The sequence below is a fragment of the Halichoerus grypus genome, chromosome 3, assembly GCF_964656455.1.
Source record: "Halichoerus grypus chromosome 3, mHalGry1.hap1.1, whole genome shotgun sequence".
NCBI classification, from domain to species: domain Eukaryota; kingdom Metazoa; phylum Chordata; class Mammalia; order Carnivora; family Phocidae; genus Halichoerus; species Halichoerus grypus.
Window position 1 is genome coordinate 1,530,998 of NC_135714.1, and position 17,968 is coordinate 1,548,965.

General features: G+C 56.8%; 2 protein-coding genes across 6 annotated transcripts in view; one reads left to right on the top strand and one right to left on the bottom strand.

Annotated features, from left to right (window-relative positions):
* The window catches only part of ZFYVE28 (zinc finger FYVE-type containing 28), a 119,131-nt gene extending 113,981 nt beyond the window's left edge, over positions 1–5,150 (bottom strand). For all 5 annotated transcript variants that reach the window (XM_078068303.1, XM_078068302.1, XM_078068300.1 and 2 more), the window contains exon 1: positions 4,761–5,150. In XM_078068303.1, the coding sequence (XP_077924429.1) occupies positions 4,761–4,799 (39 nt within the window). In that variant the 5' untranslated portion in view covers positions 4,800–5,150. The remainder of the gene's footprint in view (positions 1–4,760) is intronic.
* A 248-nt stretch (positions 5,151–5,398) lies between these two features.
* The window catches only part of CFAP99 (cilia and flagella associated protein 99), a 39,829-nt gene continuing 27,259 nt past the window's right edge, over positions 5,399–17,968 (top strand). Inside the window, exons 1-2 of the mRNA XM_036106365.2 lie at positions 5,399–5,620; positions 13,407–13,534. Coding sequence (XP_035962258.1) covers positions 13,424–13,534 — 111 coding nt within the window. The 5' untranslated portion in view covers positions 5,399–5,620; positions 13,407–13,423. The remainder of the gene's footprint in view (positions 5,621–13,406; positions 13,535–17,968) is intronic.

The following is a 17,968-nucleotide window of genomic DNA, read 5'->3' on the forward strand; positions in this document are numbered from 1 at the left end:
GCAGAGAACGGACACTCGCTATCCGTTAGCCGCTCAGCCTCTCCCTGCCCTGCAAACGGCGATGGCACAGGGCTGGCATGTGAGGCCACACACAGGAACACGGCAAAGCCTGGGAAATGAGACGGGAGCCTCCTACCGAGTCACCCCCTGCCTGGCCGGGTGGGCTCGGCAAGCCACCTTCAGGGCCAGGGGACCGCTGAGGCCCTCCCACGTGCTCGAGGCCCCCCAGTGCTGATACATCGCAGGGAGGGCTCTCGGGGAGGGGCCCGTGCTTTCTGAATTCAGGGATGACAGAGATGGGTGTGTGGGCCAGGCAAGCCTGCCGTGACTCAGCACTGCCGAGCATCCTTCCCAGGACGCCCTGAGCCCCTCTCTTCCAGGCACGTGCTGGTAGACGGAACTCAGCCCTGGCATAGACTGCGTGGCCAGGCTTCCCAGAACGCTGGCTTTCCAGTAGCTCACCTCAGAGAGAAACAGAGAGAAGTGAGCTACCCCAAGGACGGCCTCAGCCGTAGCTGAGCCCTCAGAGTTTATCAGCTAAAAACCAATCCATCAGCAGCCTGGCTGCATGTTCGCATTAAAACCCCAAGCCCCTGAAACAGTGTCTGTACCCGGCACCAGGCTCCAACAGAGAAATCGAGGCGCATGCCGAGGCTGCCCTCTCAGACCCAGAGGCAGCAGGACCCCAGTGGAGGGAAGACCAGAGGTCTCACCGGCCTCCACTGCAGGCCCTCCCACGGTGCTCTGTGCCTTGGGGTTTGCTGATGCCTTGGTTGTATTTCTCCAGGCCTCTGTAGGGAAGCCCTGAGAGGATGACTGGGCCACGCAGCATCTGTGCACCTTGGGGGGCCATGCAGAACAAACCCGGGCCCTTCCTGGGGCCCCGAGACCGGCTGGTTTAATCCCTGGAGGACTCCCACCTGCGACTGCAATCCCAGGGTGTGGCCCCCCCTCTGCCAGGTGGCCAAGGAACAGAGGGCCAGCTCCACACCCATGACCAGGTGGCTGGGGACTCTGGAAACCGGGAGGGACCCCGGGCAGGGCTCTGGAGCCCCTAGCCCACTGAGGCTGGGTTAAGTCAACAGCCACCAACAGGAAGTTCCACAAACACCCCGTCTGGGTGTACACCCAGGCCGACTTCACAAAGTTCGCAGAGTCCTTCTTATAGAAAGCACACACACCCATCCCATTACTCAGGCTTCTCTTTAAGAAGGCCATTTCATCTCTAACCTGAACCCAGAATACTGAAAGTTTCCAGATAAACATTACCCACTAGAGCACTGTATTTACCAGGAAAGTTAATGACCCACACCCAAGAAGTGGCTTGGGGTACAGATGAGAGCTCTTCATGGGGTGCATGGCTGAGCACGGTAATCCCCATCCAGCTGGACAGCATCACCTGCCCACCCATCAGTTCTTCCTCAAAGATGGAAAGCCCAAATTTAACCTGTACCATCATGAGGATGCTCTTTAATGGTGGCCAAGACGTCCTGGCTGGTGGTGTCCACGACACCACCATCTCACCCCTTAGCACAGTGACCAGGCATCAACAAGAAACTTATAACCCAGCAAGAAATATAAGTATTAATATTTTTCTTTCAAATGAAGATACCCACTATTCCAAAAGGTTTCACCTTTTTAAAGTTAACTCTTGGGGCGCCTGGGTGGCTCAGTGGGTTAAGTGTCTGCTTTTGGCTCAGGTCATGATCCCAGAGTCCCGGGATAGAGCCCTGCATCAGGCTCCCTGCTCCGCGGGGAGTCTGCTTCTCCCTCTCCCTCTGCCTGACACTCCCCCTGCTTGTGCTCTCGCTCTCTCTCTCTCTCACACTCTCTCTCAATTAAATAAATAAAATCTTTAAAAAAAATAAAGTTAAACTCTTTCTTGGAAGGACTTTCCCTGACAAAAAGCCAAAAAAGCACATCACCAACATCACAAAGGACAGGCTGATAAGCACGCAGCTTTTACCATCCAGGTAATATTGACAAATCTGAACACTTTACATGAAGAAAAATCATAAGGTTTAAAAGTCTGCCTTAAAGAAAATAAATGGAAAAATAAGAGATGGGTAATGTCATTTTAATGTTAAACACGTATATTATACATCAGATTTTTTTTTTTTACTCAACTGAGGTCCTTATTAATGATTCAGATATCAAAAATTTTAAGTGTCAGAATGTTTTAAAGCATTTCTAAATGCTTTTTTGAACTGCAAGAACAATGAATATTTTTGGCTTCAGAATATTTTCCACTGCATTGTAATGAACAAGCAGCTCAGTGTTCAGTTTTAAACCAAAGCAGGGATTATAGCAAGAATGCAGTTTGAATTGTGTATCTATCTAAATAAAAAGTGGGGGGAAAAAATCCTAACTGCAGGCAACAGTCTCCCCCAGACACATCCCCCCACAGCTAACACTCACACTTCTGCTCTTCCAGCCCGGAATCTTCCTGGGACTGACTCTGCTCACTTGTGCCAAATGGGTTAAATTAGAAAGGTAGGGGACACATAAAATTCAATTCATAATCCAAGACAAAAGTCTGAGCTTTGGTTTGAAAAATGAAAAGCTACTGGGGTGACTTAACATACTCCAACCCTTCAAACAGTCAAGATATTTAACTCCGAAGACAGATCTCAAACAAGAGACTGCCCAAGCTCAAGCTGACCGCAGGGCACCACACCATGGCCAGACGCAAAGATCTCAGATGCAGATGTGTCTTTGAGTCCAAGGGTCAGGGACAAGTATCAGACAACATGACCCGAGATGACACTGAGGACAAGATGAACCATTACCCCTCCCTTTTCCTACAGCTTGATTCTCCATCACTACTGTCCACCTCGCCCTGGCCAGCCCCTGGAGCTTGCCTTGGAAGGGAAAACTAGGGACACCGTTCTCAATTCTGGGGCATAAGCTCAAGGGCAATATCATTTCTCACTTCTAAAGACTTTCCCCTAAACTGAAACAGGGAGGGCCACTGGAAGTACGCAGTTATGAATGAAACAGAGAGCCCACAATTACTTTTCCTTCCCTTCCAACAATATGATACAGTTACGTGATCCTGGAAACAAGGCCACTGCAGAGCCACGGCTGGGAAAAGCATCCCGGAGCCCCCGGACTCCTGACAAAAGTTTTTTTGGAAATACCAGAAGGTTACTTGACCGATGATACATTTCCCTGCCAACCCTTGCTGGCAAATACACTGGAAAAATAATGCTGCTGCCCACCCTAGAAATGACCTTTCGGCAAGTAGACTTGATTTTTCCTTAACCGGGGACAAAAGTCACACAAGCAAAAAGCCATTCCTTGTCCAGATATCCTGCAGAGGCTGACAACCTACAGCAGGACAGCAGGGGGGCTGGGATTGGCCGTGGGGGGGGTGGGGACAGCAGCGAGCAGGGGTTGGGTGGAAAATGGCCGAGGTCAGGGCGGGCCCCAGACCACACACAGAGTGGGGAGCACCAGGGTGGCACCGACAAGGAGCTGCTACATGACCAGGAGGTTGGGAGCGGGAGGGCGGCTGTACCTGGCACGGAAGAACCCCAATCCTCTCCGGGTGAGGCCAAGGCGGAGCAAGGCGCACCGCTGGCATCCGAAACCCTCAACCCAACACTCGGGAGAACTCTCTGACCCCAAAGACCGCGAAGCACGAACCCTGCGGGTCTCTGGGCTCGCCTCAGGACCCCGGTGCCCGTCTCCCAAACGGACCTGCTGCCTCCCCCGAATGGGCGCACCCAGAGGGCACGGATTTAAAGAAACGCCCACCCTGAGAGCCCACCCACGCTGGGGAGGGCGGGGAAGCCGGATCCAGGAAAGTGGTCAGCCCCCGGGGGAGCAGTGTGTTCCTCGGATCGGTCAGTGACACTGCGGCCTCCATGTCCCTTGGTCGCCGCGGTGACCCCACCCGAGCGGTATCGCCCCCAGCCAGGACCCCAGCGCCCCCGCCCTCCCCGCTGCGCCGGCCCCCAGCTTGCGGCCCGGGACCCTGCGCCCCGCACCCGGCACCGCGCGGGCCACAGCGGACACGAGCCCCGGCAGGCGGCGGGGACGCAGCGCCCGCAGTGCGACTGGCGCAGCGAACGAGGCGCGGGGCGCGCCGTCCGGACCCCGACCCCGCGGCCGAGGAGGGCACCCGTCCTGGATTCGAGAGCACGCGGTGGGCACGGGCCAAGGACTGGGCCAAGGAGCGGATCAGTGCTGGTTCGGGAGGGCAGGGCGGGGGCAGTGGGATGGGGTGGGAGGGGTCCGTCCGGGACCCCGGGAGAGGAAAAAAGGGGTCCCCTCCAGAACCTGGGGGAGTGGGAAGAGGGTCTCTTCGGGAGTGCGGCGGGAGGCTGGGAGGTACATTCCGGGCCCAGGATAAGGGGGGCCGGCAGAAGAACGAGGGAGTACCCCCGTGCAGGGAAGAGGGATGGAAAGGTCCTTCCAGGACCCAGGAGAAGTAGGAGGGGGTCCGCTTCGAGCTGCGGGTCGGGGACGGCGAGGTGCGAGCTGGGCGCCAAGCAGGACAGGGATGAGCAGGGAGCGGGGCGCGTCCTGGTCGGGCAGAGGGGTAAAAGCGCACCCTGCTCGGCGCGAGAGAGCAGGAGGGTCCAGGACCCGGCTTAGGAAGGGGTGGGGGAGGCGGCACCCGCCGCAGGGGTCCCGCGACCGTGTGTGCGGGTCGCAGAGTGGCGGGGGGGTGGGGGGGTATCGGCGGCAGGCGAGAGAGAGCCAGTCACCACAGGGAAAGGGGTCTGTCCGGGCAGGGAGGGACAGGAGCTCACCTTGGGTTTGTACAGCCACTTTCGGAACCTGTTCATCATCGCCGCGCCGCGCGAACCCGCACCCACGGCCCTCGCCTCCGCAGCGCTGCGCCCGGCCCGGTTGCGGCGCGGGGCGGACGCGGGGGCAGGGCCGGGCCGGGGCCCGCGCGGTGCCTGGGCGGCTGGCGCTAGCGGAGCCGGGCGCAGGGCCCGGCGGAGGGCGGCGGACAGGTGCGCGGGGCAGGTGCACGGCCGGAGATGCTCCGCGAGCGGCGCGCAGGGCGGACTCGCAGCCCTGCTGCAGGCGGACGGGTGGGCGAGCGGGCGCACAGACGCGGGCACGGGGGCGCCGGCTCCTCGCGGCTCACTGACACCCCGCGCCTCGCCGGCCAGCGCGCCGCGCGCCGCACATGCGCCGAAGCACCGCGAGCCCCCTGCCCGCCGCGGGCATCCGAGGCCGCCCAATCCCGCGGCGCCGTGCCGCGCCCCGCCCGAGGCGCGCTCCCCGCCGGAGGGCGACCCGGCGCTCCCGGGAAGGCCGAAAAACTACAAGTCCCGACGGAGCATTGCGGGGAGGCGGGGCTCTGGGCGCGGCGTCCTTTGCCGCACAGCGGGCGCTGTGCATTCTGGGGCTTGTAGTCTTTCCGCGGCGGCTCCGGTGCTCGCAGCCGGTTGCTAGGTGACGACGTCCAAACTGCACCCTTGCGCACACGTCTTGTCCCGGCCGGTGGCGGAGGTCCTGGCTGAGCCGGAGTGAAGTCGGGGACCCGCCTGGATTCATGAGACCTGCCGCACCCGCTGGCCCTGGCATCTGCGGTGGCGGCGGGTGGAAGTGGGACGGGAGGTTCGGCGGCAGGAGCGCCCACGAAGCCGACCAACAGGTAGGAGGTGGGAAGGGAGCAGGTGGGAGCCGATAGGGAGGAGGGCGAGGCGCCTCCCCTCAGCATGAGCACCTCTCTCCAGCAGCTTCCCATGGTCTGCAGGCAGTGCTCATCCTCCTTGCTTCTCATCTTGCTTTCGCTAACCACCTTTTTGGGCTTCTTCCCAGCTCCTTGATTAAAGTTAACGGTGTTTTGTTTTTGTTTTTGTTTTTGTTTTTTTTCTTTTTAATCGCCACAATAAACGGTACTTTTTAAAAAGATTTTAAAAAGATTACTCCCCCCAACCGTGCCCTAATTTGGATCCATAAAGACAATCACCAAAATATAAGAACCTATTATGTATCAAGCAGAGAGCTAAAAACAAATGTGTTGAATACAAAACACTTAAATTCCCATTGACAGCTGGAGAAACTGCTGTGCTCTTGGCTGTAGGAAGGGGATCTAGATCAAGGACAGCACTCCCCCAGCAGCTTCGCACTTTCCCCGGCCCCCACCCAGCACCACTTCTCTGGGTGTTCTGAAATGTGCAGATTTGGGGTGCAGGAAACGGAAGGAATGTCTCCCTTGGTAGAGAACTTATTCTCTGAGACATGTTATCAGTGGCCCAGGGGCTATGTGCTCTGATGGTTCTGGATCCCTGACCTCTTTAGTCTATGAGAGTCGATGAGTCTGGGCGCAGGCAGCCTCGGAGATTTCCTTGTGTGCTGGTGGTGGGCCATGTTCATTTCTGAGCCTGGTTGATCTTCCCCACACGCCTCCAGCTACTACCCAATCGCTGCTCCGTTAGGAGCAAATCCCGCCCCACCCTGGGTTGCCTCTAATCTTCAATTCTTTCTGCCTCTTCTTTCTGGAGCCCACTCTGATCAGATTTTCACCCAACTCCTCCTCCAAAGTTCTTCATCAGAGTCATCCTTGACCCCGATGTTGCTAAGTCCAGTGATCGGAGCCCCATTTCTTCCCGGAACTGTTAGCAGCAGACATCCCAGCTGAGTGCTCTCCTCCTGAGCACACCACCCAGCTGAGTGCTCTCCTCTTGAGCACACCACCCAGCTGAGTGCTCTCCTCCTGAGCACACCACCCTCGCTTGGCTGGAACAGATCGCACTCCCTGCCTCTCCTCCTGTGGTTGCTCCTTCTCAGTCTTCTTGGCTGGGGTCTCCTCTGTCTCCCAGCCTCCTAACACGAGAGCCCCGGGACTCAGTCCTTGGAAGCTCTTCTCTCCACTCCCTCCCTGGGTGATCTTCTGCGGTAACGAGGTCTGATAAAAAACCATTTTCTCCTGAGCTTTCCAAAACTTGTATCTCTAGCCTGAACATCGCCCTGGGACTGCAGACCCCTTTACCTATTCTTTGTCAGTGGAAGTCTAACAACTCCCCCCAAATTCAACATGTCCAAATGGACTCTCCATCTTCCCCCCAGAAGACCTGCTCCTCCCCAGCCAGTGCTTCTAGCATGAGAACTCGGGGTAGGAACTTGGGGGACTGTTCTCTATGGTTCTGTCCTTGTCCAACTTCAAGGCTGGGCTGTTGGGGCTGTGCCATCTTCCCTCCTGTGCTTCCCAGTTTGAAACTGTGCTTGGGGGGAGGGCTGGCCTCAGGGAAGTTGGTGTATCAATTAGATTAGGTTCAGCTAGGGGCCCCTGGGTGGCTCAGTCAGTTAAGCATCAACTCTTGGTTTTGGCTCAGGTCATGATCTCATAGGTTGTGGGATACAGCCCTGGGTCCGGCTCCCCACTCAGTAGGGAGTCTGCTTCTCTCTCTCTCTGACCCTCCCCCCACTTGCTCATGCTCGCTCTCTCGCTCTCTCTCTCTAAAATAAATAAATCTTTAAAAAAAAAATTTTAGGGGCACCCAGGTGGCTCAATCAGTTAAGCGGCTGCCTTCGGCTCAGGTCATGATCCCAGAGTCCTGGGATCGAGCCCCACATTGGGCTCCCTGCTCTTGGGGAGCCTTCTTCTCCTTCTGCCCCCCCCCCCCGCTCATGTTCTCTCTCTCTCTCACTCTCTCAAATAAATAAAATTTTTAAAAAAATTTTAAAGATTAGATTCAGCTGCATGTAATGAAAAATCCCAAGATCATAGTGGCCCAAACAAGATTATTCATATTTCCATAAAGGAGGTTAACGGGGGAGGCAATCCTGGAAGGTATAGCACCCACAGAAAGCTGTCAGGCACTGACTGGACTCTTCTCGCTTCCTCCTCTGACAGCTTTTTTTTTTTTTTTTAAAGATTTATTTATTTATTTGACAGAGAGAGACATAGCGAGAGAGGGAACACAAGCAGGGGGAGTGGGAGAGGGAGAAGCAGACTCCCCACCGAGCAGGGAGCCTGATGTGGGACTTGATCCCAGGACTCTGGGATCATGACCTGCGCTGAAAGCAGATGCTTAACAGCTGAACCACCCAGGCGCCCATCTCCTCTGCCATCTTGAACATGTTTCCTCACAGTCCAGGATGGCTGCCCAAATTCCTGCCATCACTTCCTGAGTCCAGGCAGCAGGATGGAAAAGAGAAGAAGCATATATGCCTCTGCCTTTCAGAAAGAATTTCCAGGAATCTCACACTCTTGCACTTCATGGCATACCCAGCTGCCAGGGAGGCTAGAAAATGTCATCTTTCGGCTGGGCAGCAATAAACCCAACTAAAACTCAGTGTTTTGTTACTCAGGAGGAAAGGGGGAGTGGAGATTAAAAGGCAACCAGCAAAACCTGCCGTGTGGGTCTGTACTTCGAGCACAAGCCATCAGAGCATGACTTGGCAAAAATCCTTCAGAGACTTTTATTCAGAATCAAAAGCCAGGGAAAGAATATATTTGAATTAGTGCACATTTGGTATCTATGTAAATGAAGGTTCTCTGGTGGAGGAGAGTGTTGAACTGGTTTGTGTCTGATGGAATTTAAACCTCCTGTAATCTCATTCCTTTCTACAAAGGATTTGCTAAGAAAAGAGAAGCTTTGGTCCAGCCCACCTTTAAAGTTTCCTTAAATATGAGACAGTCAAGTCTTGATTAGGGGAGTTAAATGTTGGGAATTGGATGCCACTTTCCACATATCTGGTTTTACCCCATTAAAACAAAGCTGAGGAGCTAAGAGCATGTATCAGAATCAGATGCCTTTACTGCCTGTCTCCCATCCAAACATGTCATTATGTTGACTAAGCTCACAGGCTAATTTCAGTGAGAATGCAGAACTCCAAGGTCTCTTTTCCTGATGTCCACCCTCCTGCGCAGCGGCTCTGTGCCGGGGTGGGGGTGCAGAGCCCCTGCCCCAGGAGTCCTGGGCCTGACAGTGAGCCAGGGACCCCCCTCTCCTCCCCACAGCCCCCCATAGAGTCCCCTCTGCAGCTGCCACCTGGTGCATGCAGTCATTGCTTCCAGTTTGTTCCATTCAGGCCCGCTCTGGATTGAGGGGACGGCTTGGGTGGTTCTCTTGCTCTTCGTGGACTTGTGTCATCACCAAAGGGCCTCTTGGAGCATGCTTTCTCCAGAATGTTCCAGCTCTGGGACAGGAGGGAGGGCAGGGAAGTCATCCCGCCCCCGGGAGCAGCTCCCATGCATGCAGACTGCCCACATCAGGTGCCAGAGGGAGGGAGCCCTTTCCTCATTGTACGTGGTTCCTCCAGGCTGAGCCGTGTTCAGAGCAGATGCAGAAAGGTAGGGTCAAGGGCCAGACCCCATCCCAGGGCAGCGCCCCCAAGTGAGGGTCAGCAGGAGTGATAAAAAAACCTGCATCCTTAACATTATTTCTATAAAAACAGACTTTTTACTAGTTGCATTCATTTCCTTGTGAGCTCTGGAATGTGTAAATGTTATTTTCCTTTTTTATGTTGACATGGTGCCTCTTTCACCCAGCCATGCTCCCCCTGAGATGTTATCAGGAGTCAAGCAGAGAGGCTATTGGGAGAGCTTTAGAACCAGCCTGGACCTCGGGCTCCACGGGCAGGAAGTCCTCCCTGGGGTTGGGGAGCCTGACCCCCTACCTCAACCCCCAACTCAACATGGGGTTTGTTTTCTTCCACATTTACTTGCTTAGTAAATCTTGTTGTAGTATCTGTTATCCTCCAGTTAAGTGAAACAATAAAACTGAACTCTGTTGAACTATAGGATTTGTGGGAGCACAGGTTTAAAAAAGCACTAATATGATCTTTGGGGAGGTCTATCTCTGGATGTCAAAGCCATCTTTCAGATTAAAACTAAGAGTACCAGTTAGGGTACTGGATCCTTTTGCACATTTTTGCGCCCTGTCATTCATCCCACAGAGACGTCTGCGGCTCTTACTGGGACCAGCTCTGGTTAAGGGCCAGAACTCAGAGGCGGGAAAGCAGGGTCCTGTGCCAACTGCTCACGGAGGTGTCACGCAAGTTTGGACGAGTTCAGAGGAGGCACAGAGAAGGGAAGAGCTAGGGGATGAGGAAGGCAGGCTCTAAGGGGCTGTGGTTGCACTCGGTGTTGTGGGATGCCTAGGAGCTCACCAGGGAGAGGACACCCGGCTGGGTCCCCCAGGAGCTGAGAACTTGGGGGGATTTGTTCATGATGGCTGTTAGTGGCAGGAGATTCCACTGACCTGAGACCACTCCTCCCCAGACCTCCCTCCCCTCAGAGCATAACATCGCCCCCTGTCGGATCTACCAGAGGCCTTAGGTCCTCCTGCCTTCCCCCTACACCCGAAGACCTGTCTGAAAGGACAAGGGACGTGCTGGGGGGTAAGATGGAGGGCCAGGCCTGGGAGACCTGGTGAGGCGGGTTATGGCCAGTTGGCACAGCCAGACTGGGTGATCCTCACCTGGAAATGTCCCACAGCCTCTCAGACATGGGCCCCGGGGGAAAAGGGTTTGCATGAACCCAAGTAACCAATTAGGAGGGGTTCATCCCGAGGAGCCATGGGCAGCCCGCTGGCCTCGAGGCTTCCAAGCTCCATCATACCCAGCAAAGCCTCTGATGCCAGAGGAGGGGTGGTCAGGGTGAGGAGGGGTGGCCACCACTTTCTGTGGCCTTTAAAAAGTCCCTTTGTCAGGGGCACCTGGGTGGTTCAGTTGGTTAAGCATCTGACTCTTGATCTCAGCTCAGGTCTTGATCTTGGGATGGTGAGTTCAAGCCCCACGTTGGGCTCCATGCTGGGCATGGGGCCTACTTAATAAAATAGGATGTCCTTTTGTCCATTAGCTGCATTAGGTGGAGAAAACCCCGATCTTGCTAGAGCAAAGATTGCAAACCATGGAAATAAGTCTTTTCCAGGACTTCACCAGAGTCAGTGTTTCCTCCAGGGCCCCCCAGGCCTGGCATTCCCTCAGTCTGCAAGCCAGGCCCTAGGGAGGGCCCCCCACTCCTTGGAGTCCAGACCCCACATGGAGAAAAAGAACTAGCTGCACACCCCTCAGTGCCACCTCTGGCTCCCAGATTCCTCCAGTTTGTGCCTGGAGCTAGCTCACTCGGCACTGATGGCTCATGCACACTTTGGGGCAAGATCTGATGTAGAAATAGGGACTCTGTCACGCTAGAGTCCTCCGCAGGTCTCGGCCGTTGCCTCCAGCAGTTTGCCCTGGTTTCTGTATGACCACTGGCTGGTTTCCGAATTCAGACTCTCCTGAGGCTGGGTCTCCGGGGCTTGAGCTCGGCATCAGGGCTATAAGCCGGTTTCAGTGCGTTTCCCCGTTTCAAGAGGACTTTCCTGGTCACATAGAAGAGACGTTCCTGCTGGCTTTGGTCCCCGCAGAGCTAGGGCTGGGCCCAGAGCAGCCCCTGAAGGGACAGCCCCAAGTCAGGCCCGCGGGGCTGGGTGGTGTGGGGCCCAGGTGTGCAGCCAGCAGAGTGGCGAGGATGCACCCGGTCCTGAACTTGACCAGGGCAGTGTCGAAGCCTCTTTCCCTGAGCACTCAGTAAAACCCACTCGGCACCGTGCCAGGTGCAGGGCTCCTCCTGGAGCCCCATGTGCTGGGCTCTGATGTCCTTGGCCTGCCACCAGCTGTCACCTTCCTGGAAATTCTCCTGCTTCCTAGTCACTTGTCTGCCCCTTCCTGGGCTCACTCCCCAGGGAAGGGTGCGGGGCCTTGCCTGTCTGCACATGCCATCCTTCTCTCCAGGTTGGAGATGGATTCCCTGCTGGGGAATCTGCGGCCACTCCACACTCCTGTCCATTCTGAGGCCACCTGCTATCTCCCTTGGTGACAAAAGGCGCTTGGGAGCCCTGTCCACAGGGAAACCAACCCATCCTTCATCTCTGGAACATCTTCTCACTCGATTCTTCTCTTCTCTTTCTGGAGCACCTGTTAATTGGCACTTGGACCTTTTGGAGTGGTTCTCTGGTTTTCTGTGTATTTGTCTCCTGCTTTCTGTATCTTCATCTTTTTTTGAGATTTTATTTATTTATTTAAGAGAGAGAGAGAGAACACAAGCAGGGGGAAAGGCAGTGGGAGAAGGAGAAGCAGACTCCCCGCGGAGCAGGGAGCCCAACGCAGGGCTCGATCCCAGGACCCTGGGATCATGGCCTGAGCTGAAGGCAGATACTTCACCGAATGAGCCACCCAGGGCCCCTGGACTTCCATTTTTTTGCTCTCTGGGAGATTTTCTCAAATTTACCTTCCACCTCTTGTATTTATATCTTTAGTTCTGCTGCCATATTTTCATTTGCAGGAACTCCGTTTTCTGCCACAGTTCCTCGTTCCTCAGATACCGTATGACTCATCTTTGGGAGGTGGTATAGTTGTCTCTGGGCTTTAACTCTGCTACTCCTCTTGCTGGCTTGCTTCAGTGTTTCGTGTCAGAGGTTCTCAGAGGCGTCCAGGGGCGTTTGGTCCTCACTCTCCTTGGGGTGGGGGACTCAGCCAGCGGCTGCATCGGCTGGGACCGGCCATCTCCCTGGGGACCCCAGTGACGGTTTGTTTTTCCACTTTCTCCCCTGGGGGACCTTGGTCTGGGGGCTGCTATCTGGAGCCATCCCAATTTGTTGAGGGTGGAGGAGAGGTGCCCCCACTGTCCCCAGGGCACTAGTAGCCTGGCTCTGCCAACAGCTGGTGCCTGGGAAGACCAGCAGGGGGCGGCCCAGAGGTGCTGCTCAAGTAGGTGAAACAAAGAGGCAGGTGGGGAGGGAGACTCTGCTGGGCCTGGCCACCCCCCCAAGGGCAATTTGGGGGTTACCTGTCAGAACCAGTTCCTGGGGGCCCAGCCCCACCCCAAGCAGCTTCTCCAAGGTCTCCCAGAGAGGGTCTCTGGGCAAACCGGTCTCCTGGAGCTAGTATGTTTCTGGAATGTTCAGTGCCTGTACCAGGCCTGGCCACTTAACCGACTGTGCAGTCTCTCTAGGTGTTGGGTCCTTCATCTTTAAAATGGGGGTGTTGAATCTGGTGACCCAAGGACTCTTCTTGTCCCACCCTTTTGGGATTAGGTCACCCACCCCTCTGGGCAAGACCTGCTGCATAAACTGTCACTGAACCCCAGCTGGGCTGAGAGATGCTCAGAGCTCCCCCCACCAGGGGTCATCCCCACCTGTGCCCAGTTGTAGGGCTTGGGGCCACCTGGGGGGAGACTGGGAGCCTCCAGGGGCTGTGGGTGAGGGCTCCCCAAGGCCAGCCCGGGCCCCTCAGGTAGCAGAGGCCGGCAGGGACGCAGTCCAGGAAGTGGGCCCGGGTTACCGCAGCTGGGGTCCCTCTTTCCCTCTAACACGCCTCACTGTGAGAGGCCCCAGGCTCCCAGGGGATGGCCATCTGTTGATAAGGTTCTGTGGCTGCCCTTGCCACCTGCTGAGCTGGCAGCCTAGAGGCCCTGGAGGGCGTGACCTGGAGTGGTTTGCTTTTAGGGTCCTGCCCTGGGACGATGGCCTACTACGGAAAATGCATTGAAACTGTCATTGAACAATTGAACAAATTTAAGCCTGAGAAGGACAGTCGTGAGCAGTTCCTGGAGGCTGCATCCGCCGCCCTGCAGGTAGGTTCAGAGTGGCCACTCAGGGCTCTCTGGGAGGCATGCTAGTGACACCTGTCGTGCAGCTAGTTACTTTCTAGCAAAACAGCATCAAATCCCCTCCTCACAGCTGCTTTCTTTCCCACCTGGGGAGAGGGCTTGGGCACAGCTCCTGGGCATGCTCAATGTCACCGTAGGTCACGATGGTGACCCTTCAGGGGCGGGACGCCCTCTGTGCCTCGAGAGGCACTCCTGGCGTCCAGAATGTACATCAGACCAGTCTTATGAAAAGAAACAATGGCACCAAGACTCGGGACATGCCTGTGGGGTACCATCCAAAACTGAAAATAGGTAAGAGTCAGCTTGGATGGGCTGCCATTCTGTAGAGTGGCGTCCTCCCCAGGGCAGCTCTGCATGGGCAGCGAGTGAGCTGAGCGGCCTCCCGCAGAGCAGCAAGGCCCACGGGAGCCCCCGGCTCCTTCCTCTTGTGACCCACACCTGGAAGAAATAAGGGACCTTCCCCCCGGTGACTTGGCTCTGTCTCCGTGACCCTGGATGGTCCCTGTCCTTTTCTCCCCCAACTGCAGCCCACCCCATTTCAAGCACATACAGAGAGTCCGCTGGACGGGATCCCGGGATGAGAGCAGCGCAGTGCAGCTCATCCTGCCCCTCAGCAGCCCTCGGAGGCCTCGCTGGGATGGAGGCCTCTGGCCTTGCGTCCGCCGACCAGCTGTCGAGGGTGGTGCTCAGGTTGCAGGAGCGTGCACTGCGGGGGGCCTGCCTTCAGGGCTTTGGGACACGGCCCCGTTGGATGGGGCCTCAGGACATGCTGTGGGATCTTGCCCGCCCGTCGTCGTCCAGCAGGGAGAACACCTGCACCCGCGTGCTCTAAGGCAGGGCCGCGGTGGCAGCGCTCCTTCCGGGAGGTCTGCCCGACTGCTGCTGCCGCAGCCGTGTTGCTTTACCAGGCCCGTGTGAGCTCCGCACGGCGCCCGCCCCGGGGGGCACAGCTGTGAGCAGGCCCCACCTCTAGGCGCCCCCCCAGCCCCGTCACCTGCTCAGCTGCGGCCACCGCCGGGCCCCGGGCCGCAGAGGGACCCCCTTTCCCTTGGGGTGTGGTGGGGTATTTTCCTCCTTCCTTGGCTGCCTGTTGTACAGGGGGCAGGGGGGACGGGCACTGGCCTGCCGAAGTGTCCGGGGCCCCGGGCAGTGTGCATACACAAAGGCTGGAGGGCTTCCAGCAACCAGAGACTCTCCCACGCGAGAAAGCCCGGGACTGCTGACCCGGTGCCCGCTCCCCAATGTCACTCAGGAAAGGACTGGGCAGGGGTCGGGGAGCACTCCTCCCCCCACACCCCTGCACCCATCTCTCGAGCTCTTGCCCTGAGACCCTCGGCATGGAGGGGAGGTGCCAGGCCACAGTGCCCTGTCCCCAAGCAGAACCGGCCTCCCCAGCGCCCGCTTACAGCCTGGCCCCTTGGATTGCTCCCCAACAGATTATTACCGGAGAGCCCTGCGTGATACCCCCCGTGTGCGTTTCTGTGGGGAGGGAGACCAACACCCCAACCCAGCCCCGACGAGCTGCCCGGCATCCCTAAGAGGGGTGCCGATGCTCACATCAGGCGGAGAGGCAGCTGAGTTTCCTGACACGCTGGTCCTCCCAGATCCTTTCAAATGTCCACCTCAAGTCCGGACAGTTGGGACAGCACACCCTTGTCTCCAGCTGTCAGAAAATTGGCGTGATCCACTGCTTTTGTTAGACGAAGGCTCAAGACTGCCACCTGGAAGAGAATGATCCGGCACAGAAACAGACTGGCCGACTGGTGAAGGGCAGGTTTCTCGGTTCAAAAAAGATAAGTTGAAGTCCTAACTGCTGGCTACCTGTGAATGTGACCTCACTGAGAAACGCCATCTTTGCAGATATAATTAAGAATCTCGAGATAAGATCATCCTGGATTTAGAGTGAGCCCCAAATCCAGTGACTAGCATCCTTATAAGAAGAGAGAAATCTAGACACAGATGCAGGGACACAAGGAAGAAGGCCCCTATGACCTCAGACGAAGAGTTTAGTGACGCATCTATGAGCTATGGACACTGGGATTGCTGCAATCACCCACAGCTGGGGAGAAGCACAGTGTGGACTCTCCCTCTGGTCCCCAAGAAGGGACTGACCTTGCAACACCTCGGTTTTGGACTTCTGCCATTCCTGCTGTTTTCAGCTGCCAATTTTGTGGTAATTTGTTACAGCTGCCCCAGGACATTTGCATAGACAGGGAGCCTCCTGGCGGAGACCAAGAGCCAGGTGGCACACTCAGGGTGGCTGCCAGAATGCTGGGCTCTGGGGACCAGGTGGAGAAGAGGATGCCTCAGGTGGTCGGATGAAGCCTGGCTGAAGGGTGGGGAAAGGTCAAGGACTTGTGGGCTGGGGAAAGGGCGCACTGACTTTCTCTCTGCAGGTTGGGCTACAGCTCACGGCACATGTAGGTGCTGAAATGTGGCGGTTGGGCCTCTCCGGGCGCCAGTCTCCAGAATGGCCTGACGGCGGCACAGAGGAGCTGGCTGGAGCTGGAGGAGGGAGGGAGGGACAGGTGGGGCGAGGGTGACGGCACCAGCTGCCAGCAAGCGGCCGGCGCTGGCCCGAAAGTCTGGTTCTCCTGTGCTCCCCGGCCGAGCCCTCAGGGAGGCTGGGAGTCAGAAGGAGCCCCTCCCTCTCTCCATTCTCCAAGCTCTGACCCCCACAGTTAATGTCACTTTGGAACAGGCGTCATTTCAGTAGAGCACCACGATGGTGGGCTTGAGGGTCTCCTGTGGGGGGATGGACGCTGGGGGACGTCACTCCCTGGGCCCTGCCCTGGGCCGCTCCTTCCCTTCCCGCACACTCCCAGAGCCCCACGTGGCCAGCCGGCTCGACAGCTGGGCCACCAGGCTGAACAGGTGGGCATAAGAACCTCCACAGAATGGACACGGGCCTTCGGGACAGAGGTGTGGGCATGCTGGGCAGAGCAGGCAGCTTGGGGCATCCACAGAGTCCATGAGGTCTCAGCAGGCCTCCGACAAGGGTCTGGCTTTGAGAGAGAGTACCTGAGGGCTGGGAGGTAGGGGAGAACGGGGATCCCTCAGGCAGAGGGATCTGCATGAGCCAGGGACAGCGGAGTCCTGACCTGTGGCAGGTGCTATGTGGTCAGGGTGGCCGAGCGGGCCTGAGTGCTAGAAGCTTGGATCCCAGGGCCATCTTGGCAGCCCATGGGCAAGGGCAGGCAGGCAGGTGAGTCCTGAGCAGGAGAAGGGAAAGGTCAACACGGGGATGGCAGGAGACGTACTGGACAGCTGCTCGGCCCGACAGTGCAGGGGTGAGGCGGGGAGGGGAGAGGCCTGGCCGAGCACCCAGCCCAGACCCCCGCCAGGGAGAGAGGTGCTGGGGAGGGTGGCAAGGGGGAAGGGAGGGGGCTCGTGCAGGAAGGTAGGGGGGAAGGCAGGGGCCTGGTATCACCAGCCATGTCCTTGCCTGGAAGGTGGCAGGGTGGCGGCGGCCACGTCCTGGAACGCCTTCTTGCTCCTCTGGTCGGTAGCTTCACAGAAGGCCTGGGCTCAGGAAATCGTTTTTAATTTAGTATTTTTTCAGTGCCTCATTTATTGACATCAAAGATCCAAAATCCAAAAGGTCCAAAATGGTGTCCAGTGGGGGGTCTCCCTCTCCCACTGGCCCTCCCGGGAGACAAGCAGAGACCAGTGTCCTGCGGTTCCTTCCAGAGACCGTTCAGGCCTCTCCCGCAGAGATACTGCATGTGGTGAAAATTACGTCTACACTGTATCTTTCATATATGAAAACAATATCATTTTTATATAACATTTTTAAGCAGTTTTAGCAGATGGTAACCCATGGTTGCACAGTCCTGCACTTGGCTGTTTGCACTGAAGCGTCCCTGGGGGCTTGCCTGTGTTGGTGGACGCAAGCGTCCTACCTCCCGGCTGTGACGGAGTCACGGCAGCTGTCCCCGGTCGACGGGCTCAGAGGTTGTGTCCGGTGTTTCAGGACGAGAAGCATGGTGGGGCCGACTGGTCTGCCCGTGCTTCTGCAGCTGGGGTCAAGTCCTGGAAGAGGCAGCTTCTGCATGAGAGAGAGTGGGCCCTGGTGAGCTCCATGGACACAGCCAGCTGACCCATCTCGGGGAGCGACATGCCGACCGTGTCCTTGACCTTGCTTACACACTGTGCTCACAGCTAGTTGCATCGTTGCCAGATAGGCGGGGAAAGGCACTCGGGGTAGTTATAATCAACACTTCTCTTATTTTAGCTCCCGAGTTTGGAAACAGTATGTGTTTCTATGTCTGAACTATCTGTTTAGACCTGTATCTGTTGGGAAACCATGTTTGGCTCTGAGAAAATCCTGAAAAACAATGTCTTGAAGGAATTAGAGGTATCTTTGCTCACATAAAAAGCAGTCTGCAGACAGGCAGT